Here is a 12016-nt window from a genome sequence, read left to right as displayed (position 1 = left end):
TAAATAAATAAATCTTTAAAAAAATTTAAAAAAAAAACTAAAACTACAAAACTCAGGAAGAAAATATAGGAGAAAATCTTATGGCCTTGGGTTTGGCAAAAATTTTTTTAGAAATGAATGAAAGAAAAGAACCAACACATCAACAGAATTGAATACTTCTGCTCTTTAAAAGACAGTATCAAGCAAATGAAAAGCCAAGGCTCAAGCAGAGAAAATACATTTGCAAATCACATCACATATCTAATAAAGGACCTACATTCAGAACATAACTCTCAAAACTCAGTAACAAGAAAATGAATAACACAGTTTAAAATAAAACGGGCAAAAGATTTGAACAGACACTTCACCAAGGAAGATACAGGGATGACATATATCCACATGAAAAGATACTCAACATCATTAATCATTAGGGAAATGCAAACTGAAACCATAATGAAATATTACACATCTATTAGAATGGCTGTCATTAAAAAGATTAACATGCCAAATGTTGACAGAGATGTGGAACAGTTGGAACTTTCATACACTACAGTGAAAATATAAAATGGTACATCTACGTGGGAAAATAGCTTGGCAGTTTCTTAAAATGCTATGCATGCAGCTAACATTATGATCCAGCCATTTTACTCTTTGGTATTTGCCCAAGAAAACAGAAAGCATCTGTTCATACAAAGACTATAATTTTCGTAGCAGCTCTATTTGTAACAGCCAAAAGTAGAAAAAATCCAAATGTCTATCAACAAGTTAATGGATGAACAAATCCTGGTATACCCATACAATGGGATACTATTTGGCGATAAAAATGAATAAACTAATGATACATGCAACTTTAACAAATCTCAAAATAATTATGCTAAATGAAGATCAAAAACAGAGTACAAACTATATAATTCCAATTATATAAAATTCTAGAAAATGTAAACTAATCTATAGTGACAAAAAGCAGCTCAATCGTTGTCTGTGGACAGGGTAAAGGTAGTGACAAATTCCTGTGAGTCTTAAGGAAACTTTGGTAGAAATATCATCATCTTGTATTGATGGGCTTGGTGTACACATACATAACTTACCAAATTACACACTGCACGTGTACAACTTATTGTCAATTGTACCTCATATGAAAAAAAAGTTACATGAAAGGCCTCTTCTTTTAAACTGTAACACCTATATACATAAATATGTCAGTAGAGATAGTTCTCTTAAAAAAGAAAGAAAAAGGAAGTTGGTCCTGCCTCAAAAGAAAATTTTACATCACACACTGTTTTTCAGTGCAGATTAGGTGTCCATTGGGAGCAAATTACTATCAACAAAGACTTGTCACTTAGTGGCATTAAGCTAATTATATAAAATTGATTCAAACTGAAACTTTTAGTAGGTGCTTATATGTCAGACATCATGAAGAACAGAAAAATAAACAAGATAAAGTTCCTTGCCTATATGTACCTGGCAGTGTTATAAAAAAGGTAAAACTCTTTACACAAACTAGAATATTCTAAGTGCTACCCACCCTCCTGGGAGGGGGGAAAATAGAAGAACAACGTATTAAAAGTACTTTAAAAAGGAGAAAAGTAGTCCATTTGGAATAAAACTGCCTCATGCCCTCCAGGCTATTATCTATTTTTAAATATTTGCTAAGATGCCTAAGCAGGTAAGTATATTTACAAAACTCTGAAGGATAATGAATGACCTGTTGATGGAAACATAAACTGTAAATTTTTTTTCCTTTAGCAAATGAACTCTGCCAGATGTAACTTCCAGACTATAGCAAATGTTTTAGAATAAACTTTCTGACCTCTAATTTAGCAAAAGTTAGAAGTAAAAGGCAAAAATGAGGCAGACAGACAGATAAATTCAACTTTCTAGATAAAAAGAAACGTACTTGGGACAATCCAACCCAAGACCTTGCTACTTTCTGACAAGAGCTGAAAAAGATAAAAAAAAAAAAAAAAAAAAAAAGGTTGCACAATATATCAGTAAGTGATTTTTTATATTGTTACTTACACTTAAGTGGGACTGGATTTTTATTTGTATTATTGTGATTATCATAATCTTTATTTTCAAAATTCTCCAATTCAATGCAGATTTTTTAAAAATATATTTTATTTATTTATCTGAGAGACAGAAAAAGAGTGCACAAGCAGGGGGGAGGAGCAGAGGGGGAAGGAGAAGCAGACTCCCTACTGAGCAGGGAGCCAGACTAGGGGCTTGATCCTAGGACTCCAGGATAGTGACCGGAGCCAAAGGCAGACGCTTAACTGAGCCACTCAGGCGCCCCTCAACCCAGATATTTTAGATTTACTTAAGCTTAGGAATAAAATTCTTACCCTAAATATCTGTTCAAACATGTAAATGCAACATCTACTATACATTATAAACATACATTCTTGAACTGTAGAAGCTATGTGTATTTTATAAGCTAAATTTAACAATAATAAAGCTTTAAAAATTCAGTTTCTTTAAAACTATTAAGCACATTGAAAATTTAAGCTTTGGTTAGAAAAAGTATCCCCACAAAATACCAGAGTTAAACCCAGGAATTCTAATGAGCTCCACACCCAAGGATCTAAGCACTATTTGATATTTTCATTTGAGTAACCCACAGGCATCTTAAACTCGATATATTCTACCCCAAATCTGCTCTCTTCTGACATTCCCAGTTCTGTCAAAGATGTCTCATCGACTCGAGTTATCCTAACTTTTTTTCATCATCCCCAATCCTATCTCCTAAATCCCTCAAATCTTAACCTCTGACATGGACCCCTCATCATTTCTATCCTGAGTTGCTAAAACAACATTTTCTGGTCCCTCTTCTCCCAATCTAGTCACCGTTCAATAATCCGTGTAGAGTGCTTAATGTGTAAACACTGCCAAAATTGATCTTTATAAAATGCATACCTGATGGTGCCATACCTGAGCTTAAAAGCCTTCTGACTCCACTCTCTATACTTTACCTCTGCAGCTAATCAACACCTGACACTCCCCAGTACATACAAATTTCCTGCCTTGGGCTACTCTGAACTCACCTCAAAGCCTTGTTGTGCCTTTTTGCGTGCGCACTCTCTCCCTTCATTACACATTCTGCAAATAACTTCTACTAAATCCTTCAAAAGAGCAAGCAACAGCCCGTCCAAATTCTTCCCACTACCCTCACTCCATCTAATCTGATTTAGAAGTTTCTTTACTCATAGACTTATTCATTGAGCTTCAACTAAATGTTGGGAATAAAAGGTTTTGGTGGAAAAAAACACACCCTAAAAAAGTGTCTGCCTAAACTAGTACCGTCATGTAAATCAGTAAATAAACGGTCCTGGTAAAGTGTGACAGAAGTATGCACAGGGTCCTGAATGTCATTTTCAGTTATTTCTTCAATAAATACAAAACAAATGCACAAAATGAGTCAGGCACGGAGCATGTTCCTAGGTATAAGTACATAAGATCCAGTCACTTCCTCCGTGACTTACACTTACAACCTAAGAGGGGATTAGGATAAGAAAACAGATAATTACCCTGTATCATACATGCATGAAGAGGCTACCACAGTAGAACCTTATAAATGATATCTAATCTAGACTTAAGGACCTAGGCAGGATGAGAAATCAGAAAGATTTACCTGGAGGGACACATAAACTGAGACCTGGAGAATGACAATTATAACTAGAAAAGGGTTTATGCTCTTGGCAGAGAATGTATGTTCTACAGAGAGGGCAGTAGTTCGGTGTATGGCCACAATCCAGATCAGATAGTAGATGTAAAAGAGTTTAGAGACAAGACTAGAGACTGTATCAGATTACAAAGAGTTTTATAAACCATGCTCAAGAATTTGAGAGTTCGGAATTTGTCCTCAAGACAACTCTTTGCTACTAGAAAGCCATTAAAAAGTTCTAGGAGGGGAATGCCATGGTCAGACTTGGCTTTTCTAAGCCAACACACTGGCTGCAGAGCCAAGAATAAAGAGCTGCAGTAATACCTCCAGTAATAAACAGGTGGAGGGAGAGATTCATGGTGGCTTGAAGTACAGCAGTGGCAGACGGGACGAAGAAAGGCAGATGGCTCAGAAAAGTATTCAGAAGGTCACAATGATAGGACTTCATGACTGATTAGATGTGGGAGATGAAGAGAAGAGAAATCAAGGACAAAACTGAGTGGATGAGGTTCTTCACTGAGACAGGGAATACAAAAGGAAAAAAGTAAATAGTTTTATTTGGGACAAGTTAATCAGTAATGACTGGGAAACTACAGAAATGTAGAATATAAGTGGTTTTAAGAAGAACAAGTCCCAGAAATTCTGAGTGAAGATATAAAGATGTTGGGATATTAAGGATGTTACAATTCTCAAGGGGTAGGCAGCAGAACTATTACTGCTTCTGAAGGGCAACAGTGTGCTGAACAACGAACAATGGCACACAGGAGGACAGGAATAACTTAGCAGACTGGGGAGGCACAGTGAGGACTAAATGAATGACTTGTCTTTTGCCAAGGATGACATACACATTATAGTATTGCACGCTAAGAGACAGTAAACAGATTTCACGAGGATTTCCTTCCACCAAAAACCAAAAATAAAAAACTAAGGTTACAATTTTTCGTTTAGTCCCAGCGGCTATTTTCCATCAAAAACCTAATATTTAATCCTTCTCCCAAAAAAAGCCATGTTTTTATTAATTCATAAAATGAAATAACTTGTTAAATTTGCAAACTACTGTACTGCGTCAAGAATAAAGTCTATGTTTAACCACTCTGTATCCAAAGAACTCAAAACACAGAAGGCACTCAAACGTTTGCTAAAGAATGCCAGAAAAAAAAAAGAAGACATACTCCTATTGTATTCGACACCAGTAAGGTATTACCATGTTGTAAGATCTAGTCCAGGAAAAGAAAAGTTCTCCAGGAAAATCTAGATATTAGAATATTATTTACATTTCTAAAGCACAAGGGTTTCAGGGGACTATAAGCTTGTCTAAAGGGAATTAGAAGCGGTCAAATTTAAGGTACAAAATAAATTCCTATAAGAATGCCATCAAAACAAACTAAAAAAAAATAACGGCTCATTTCCCAAGCATTCACTTTTTTTTTTCTTTCAGAATTTCTAAAACAATCGCAGTAAAAACAGGGTAAAACCCAAGTGTACTAAAACCCGACTTTTTAACTCCAAAACAAGAGTAATCTAGTGATTCTGTCTCTCCCATTCTAGTCCCCACTCATTTTCTCTATCTTCTTGCTTATTCCTGGTCACTGAATATCTGCTCTGTGCCAGAATCTAGGCTGGATGCAAGCCAAACATTTCAGGCCCTGTCCTCATGATCAGTCAGTTTACTGGTCTTCAAAACATAAACATTCACTAAAAACAGCACCTACTTCAAGGACTTGAAATTCACTTTGCATTTCTTATTTAGAAAAGACAAAGAGATGAGTGCTACCGAGTATTTTCCTTCTAAAGAACTTAAGTCTGTAAGATAGAAGGTAAGGGACCAATGCCTAATATAGTGCCTTGATCAAATCAGATGCTTAATAAATAATTGTTGAATAAATGAACGAAAGTAAACTAACAACCAGGGCACTGGGTCTAAAGTGAAAACCTATTTCAACCTCCTTTCTCCCGCCTTCGCTGTGATAGGTAAATTCAACTCATTCCATTAACTCAATTCTGTCCACCAGCTATAGAAGACACAACGTGGTCTTCACTGTAAGGCAGTGTCCCTATTTCTCCTCTCAATATTCAGAAAAAAAAAAAAAAAAAAAGTCACTCCTCTATTTGGTTAACTGTTAAAATACATTGCTCCACACACAATACAAAAATAAAATAAATAAATAAATAAAAACCTGAACTCCAAGAATTAATCAGGGTTTATGATCAAACTCAGACCTACTTTCCAAAGCCAGCTAAGAAAGATATTTATGCAAAATTGAATTCACGTAAGACAAAAACCTATCTGTTTTAGCCAATCAGAGACCTGAAGACGTCAAATTGGTACCCTGTATTTACTAAACTAGTGAACTACCCACTGGCATAAAACCATCAGCCTACTAGAAGCATTACAGAGTCCTTTTTCCTTACCAAAAAGATACAGGGGTGTCTGGGTGGTACGGTAGGTTGAGTGTCCAACTCTTGGTTTTTTTGGCTCATGATCTCGGGGTTGTGGGATGGAGCCCCACAACAGCCTCTGCGCTCAGTGCAGAGTCTGCTTGAGTTTCTCTCTCCCTCTGTCCCTCCCTCTATGCACTCTTGCACTTTCTTCCTCTCTCAAATAATCTCTTAAAAAAAAAAAAAAGATGCAATACTCCATATAAGTACGTGCATTATATTACATAGTACAAAGAACCTATGGGAGAGTTTATTCTCCCATCTACCATTCAGAAACTAGTTTTCTGGTTTTGCTTTTGGTTTTATTTTGCTGTGGATCCTATCATCTTTGTAACAATCAAGTTCCCCTCTTTACTTTGGCTGCTAAAAAACTTAGAACTAAACTATGACCCCCTAAAGCATACAGGTTATCTAATAAATGTACTTTCAGTACCATTTACCTTTTCTCCTTACTTTCCTTTTACCTTCTTTTTCTAATTTATTTTACTTAACTATATTGCTTTTATATTTGTGAGCAGCTTAACTCTCAGTGGAAAATCCAGGAAAAATATTCAACTATTGGGGTGCCTGGGTGGCTCAGTGGTTGAGCATCTGCCTTTGGCTCAGGTCGTGATCCCAGGGTCCTGGATTGAGTCCCACATTGGGCTCCCTGCATGGAGCCTGCTCCTCCCTCTGACTGTGTCTCTGCCCCTCTCTGTGTCTCTCATGAATAAGCATATAAGTCTTTAAAAAAAAATTCAACTATTTACTAACCAATAATAGCCTTATAATGTTTGAGTCTGAAAATTTTTCATTGCCAATAGCAGCAGCTAACATTTATTGAGCACTTACTTGGCACCAAGCGCTATTCTGAAAGCTTTGCAAAGAATGACTCATTTAATCCTCTTTATAAGTGGAAATATAATTATCCCTCATTTACAAATGAGAAAACTGGGCACAAGGAAGTTAAGAAATTTGCCCAAAGTATACAGCCAGACAATCAAGCTCCATTTCCTTAACCACTGCCTGATTGTGATGATTTTTCATTCATCAAAACTACATAATTTCTAAAACAAGGTATTTTTCAAATCCTAAAATAACAATGAGAAATAGAACTAGAGTTAATTTCAAAAATGAAATTTATACCCATACCAAAAACCGTACTGTAAATATTTAAATTCTGCTACACCTAAACAATGATTTGCAGAGAAACTGAGATTATGAATAACATCTACACAGCATCCAGTATGTGCCAGGCTTTGTTCTAATATATTTACTTATTGATCCTCCTTACTATCCCATAAAGTAGGTCCTATAACATCCCCATATTACAAATGAGGAGACTGAAGCACAGAAAGGTTAAGTAATTTGACTGAAGTCACTTTAGTAAGTGTGAAGTTAATTTTCAAAACTGTTTTGGATCCAGAATCCAAACTCTTAACTGTTATCTTACACTGCTTCCCCATATGACAAAGGTTACTTCTTTGATGACTTCCTACACTCAAAGTTCAAAGCAAGCAAAACAGAATTATTTCAAAAAAATTACTCTACATCCTAGATCTCAACACTGATTCTATCCACCAGCATGTGTATTTTCTTTAAAAGTACCACATGTGGTTCTTTGTGAGGCTTGGTTAACAGTCACTGCCCTAGATTTCTAAGCTAGACAGGTCTTTGCTGAACCTTTCGGGGGGGGCGGGGGGGGTAAAGAAAATACATATAGAAATATAGAAAATATAGACACATAAACACACTCACTCTCTCACATCTATCGATTATCCCCTACTCCCCTTTCCCAAAGGAACAAGACTGGAAAGTAGGGAAGCATAGCATAAAGCCAGGAAGGGAACACGACTTTTTATGCTATGTTAAGCAGCCTCTAGTAATATTGTAATGGTGACAATAACAAAATAAAGGTTTTTTTTTTTTAAGATTTTATTTTGAGAGAGCCTGTGCACGCACAAGTGGGGGGAGGGCCAGATGGCAAGAAAGAACCTCAAGCAGACTGTTGAGAGGGCCCACGTGGGGCTTGATGTCATCACCATGATATCACCACCCGAGCCAAAATCAAGAGGCAGACGCTTAACTGACCAAGCTATCCAGGTGCCCCAGATTTTGTTTGTTTTGAATGCGAGAGACAGGGGCGCCTGGGTGGCTCAGTCAGTGAAGTGTCTGCCTTTGGCTCAGGTTATGATCTCAAGGTCCTGGGATCAAGCCTTCCATTGGGCTCCCTGCTCAGCCAAGGGTCTGAGTCTGCTTCTCCCTCTTCTTCTCCCTCTGACCCTCCTCCCTGCTTGTGCTCTCACTGTCTCAAATAAATATAATCTTTAAAAATAATAAAGCTAGAGACAATCAGATTTGTAGGTTACAAACAAAAAAACCAAAAACCTCCAGTGGTGGTACAGAGAAGGGACTGTGGACAAAGAAACTGCAAACACGGAGAAAAATCAGCCAAGAACTCAAGAGCAGAGGCAGACTAAAGGAACTAAACACAGAGAATGAAGAGGATGCAGGAATTTAACAAACTTCTTTAAGGTAAACTGGTAGGATTTGGTTCCTGATTGTTTTTGAAATGAATGCCTCCGCGTTTGTAAGACATGCAACCCCTGAATGACATTAACCTAGATCTGAACTCAGGGCAGAGTAAGTGGGTTTTGCTGGTCATGATGGTATTACTTGGGAGAGGGGGAGCTTTTGGCATAGAGAAACAGCTTAGGTGGTATGATGGCTATGGGTGTCCACTTACAATGAGTGAGGATAAATGAGGTGATGACATGGAGTTATGAAGCAAAAGACCAATTTTAAGAAGTTAGATTAAGGGGGCCCCTGGGTGGCTCAGTCGGCTGACGCCCGACTCTTGATTCTGGCTCAGGTACTATCTGAGTGAGGGAATCAAGCCCTGTGCGGCGCTCCATGCTCCACAGGGTGTCTGCATACGATTCTCGCTCTCCCTCTGCCCCTCTCCCCTCTCACATTCTGTCTAAAATAAAATCCTAAAAAAAAAAAAAAAAAAAAAAAAGTCAGATTACGAAAGACAGTGACTGGAAGAAAAGGGTAAGAAAAGGTCTTACATTTCACAACTGGGCTTATCTCAGGGATTCTCTCAAAAACAATCCACACCATGGGGCGCGGGGGTGGGGGATGAGGGGGACCTCAGTGGTGGAGCACCTGCCTTTGGCTCAGGGCCTGATCCTGGGGTCCCACATCGAACTCCCCGCAGGGAGCCTACTTCTCCCTCTGCCTGTGTCTCTGCCTCTCTCTGTCTGTCTCATGAATAAATAAATAAAATCTTAAAAAAAAAAAAACACTAAGGATAGAGAAGTCATGCTTGCTCAGTTTCCCAAGGTCACACTTCCAAGCAACAGCAAAACCGAGACCACGCGTGTTATTCTCGCCGCCGAGTGGAGTGGTCCACACTCCAAACCACAAACGTTGTCAGATCCCCCAACATGGGGGAAAGAGAGCAGCCGCAGGGAAGAGGAGGGAGACCGCAGGAACCGCGGGGTGACCTGCGACAAGCGAGTACGACAAGCGAGTACGTGGTCACCGCTGTTCGATGAGTCACCGCCAGACCCAACTGTTGACAAACTGCTCCCGCAGCGGCAACCGCCGACGGCTGGTCCTGACGGTCCTCAGTACATCAAGTTGTGCACTCCGAGCCCATCCCGGCTGCCTACGAGGCACCGCCCCCCCCCCCCCCCCCGCGCTGATCCTGGTTCCTAATGACCTGCGGGTCAGTGGCAGCCCAGGGGCCCCCGCGAGCACAGCCCAGGGGCTCCCAGGAGCACATCCCGGGGGCTTCCAGGAGCACAGCCCGGGGGCCCCCAAGAACACAGCCCAGGGGCCCCCCGCGAGCACATCCCCGGGGTTCCCAGGAGCACCTTCCGGAGGCCCCGCAAGCACATCCCGGGGGCCCCCGCGAGCACAGCCCAGGGGCTTCCAGGAGCACAGCCCAGGGGTCCCCGCGAGCACATTCCGAAGGCCCTGCAAGCAGAGCCCGGGGGCCCCCAGGAGCACATTCCGGAGGCCCCGCAAGCACATCCCAGAGGCTTCCAGGAGCACTTCCCGGGGGTCCCCAGGAGCACATCCCAGGGGCTTCCAGGAGCACTTCCCGGGGGTCCCGCGAGTACATCCCGGGGGCATCCAGGAACACTTCCCGGGGGGCCCCCGGGAGCACATTCCGGAGTCCCCCGGGAGCACTTCCCGGGGGTCCCCAGGAGCACATCCCGGAGGCCCCCAGAAACACTTCCCGGGGGTCCCCGGGAGCACATTCCGGGGGCCCCACGAGCACATCCTGGGGGCCCGCAGGAGCACATCCCGGGGGCCCGCAGGAGCACATCCCGGAGGCCCCCAGGAGCACTTCCCGGAGGCCCCCAGGAGCACATTACAGGGGCCCGCGAGCACATCCCGGAGGCCCCCAGGAGCACTTCCCGGGGGCCCCCGCGAACACATCCCGGGGACTTCCAGGAGCACATCCCGGGGGTCCCCGTGAGCACAGCCTCCCCCCCGCGAGTACAGCCCGGGCCCCCGAGGAGCGGTCCACACCTGCACGGACGCGTCCCCACCACCACCCCCGCGCCCCGAGGCCGCAAACGCCCCGCCGCTCGCGGGCCGGCAGCCGCCCAGCCGGCAGTCCGGGGAGAATGAACCCAAATGCGCTCTTTCGTTCCGAGCCAGGCGCACGACAGCTGTGTTCAGCTCGTCGCCCGGAGGACAAGATGCCCTCGGCACAGGGAGGCAGAGACAGCCTCGAAGGGGAGGGGAGGGAGAGGGAAAGCCGTCGCCGCCAGAAGGGGCGTCCGCACAGAACCGAGGGTCAGCACGAAGCGAGGCGCAGCGAGCCAGGAGGCAGGCACAGCTGCCGCGGCTTCGGACAGGCAACGCCGAGGAAGCCCCGCGGCTCCCGGCCCGCGCCGAGGCCCGGCCCCAGCCCGCAGGCCCGACCCAGCGGCCCACACGGCCGCCCTCCTCCGTCCCCCACCGAGCTCGGCCTCCCCGGGCCTCCGCCCCGGCCCCCCGCCCCCGGGCAGCGCAAGCGGCCGCGTCCGGGAGAAGCCCGGGGCCGCTCGCCGGCGCCGTTACTCACCCTCCCGCTCCCGACCCCCGCCGCCGCCATGTTTCCTTCGCGTGCCTGTGATGACGTCGCGGCGCCTCACGTGTCTCCGGGATTCACAACAACATCCGGCCGGACCGGGCCCACTTCCGGGCGGGAAGCGCGGGGCGCGGCGCGGGCGAGGCGGGGAACCCGGCGCATGCGTGCTGAGCGCTGGGAAGGGGGCGGGGCGGGGGCGCTGGTGCACACGGCGCATGCGCAAACTGTTTTTTTCCCCTTTTTTTATTTTTCTTTTTTTTTTTTATTTCCCCCGCAAAGAGGGAATCTGACCTGAAGCGAGTCTGTGGTTTATGTTTCCCTGCGGGGCGAGACTTGGGGACATTCACAGGCCGCCTGTGTTTGGTGTGATGGGAAGAAGGGGAGGCGGCAGGCGAGGGCGGGGTTCGTGGCCCCGCAGGTCGCAGGTGCAGCGGGGCCCCCGACGTGCGGGGGGCGGGGGAGCCCGCTGGGTCCGCGCGCACAGGCCTCCCCTTGCGTGTGTGTGACGTGTCGGGGCCGCTAAACCCGCGGAGCCGCCGGGGAGCCCAGGGCGCTCGGGGGCGCGGGGCGCGGGCACCGGCGACGGGTGGAGGCTGCTCCCCGCTGCTTCCCAGCTGGCCCGGCCTCGGGCGGAATACGCGGCCCCGGGGATCAGAACACCTGACCCCGCTGACGGACGTTAGAGACCTCCGAGGCCGCTGGAGGGCCACCCGGGGAGCCGCGTTAGGGACCTCTGAGGCCGCTGGAGGGCCACCCGGGGAGCCGCGTTAGGGACCTCTGAGGCCGCTGGAGGGTCACCCGGGGAGCCGCGTTAGGGACCTCTGAGGCCGCTGGAGGGTCACCCGGGGAGCCGCGTTAGGGACCTC

General features: G+C 44.9%; 1 protein-coding gene across 2 annotated transcripts in view; it reads right to left on the bottom strand.

The window, feature by feature from the left end:
- The window catches only part of TBC1D15 (TBC1 domain family member 15), a 68447-nt gene extending 57157 nt beyond the window's left edge, over window positions 1–11290 (bottom strand). For both annotated transcript variants that reach the window (XM_072843280.1, XM_072843281.1), the window contains exon 1: window positions 11145–11290. In XM_072843280.1, the coding sequence (XP_072699381.1) occupies window positions 11145–11174 (30 nt within the window). In that variant the 5' untranslated portion in view covers window positions 11175–11290. The remainder of the gene's footprint in view (window positions 1–11144) is intronic.
- Between the last annotated feature and the right edge of the window lie 726 nt (window positions 11291–12016).

The sequence above is a fragment of the Canis lupus genome, chromosome 11, assembly GCF_048164855.1.
Source record: "Canis lupus baileyi chromosome 11, mCanLup2.hap1, whole genome shotgun sequence".
In the NCBI taxonomy this organism is placed as follows: Eukaryota; Metazoa; Chordata; class Mammalia; order Carnivora; family Canidae; genus Canis; species Canis lupus.
Note: the sequence above shows the minus strand (reverse complement) of the source record. Positions and strands in the feature narration are given on the sequence as shown.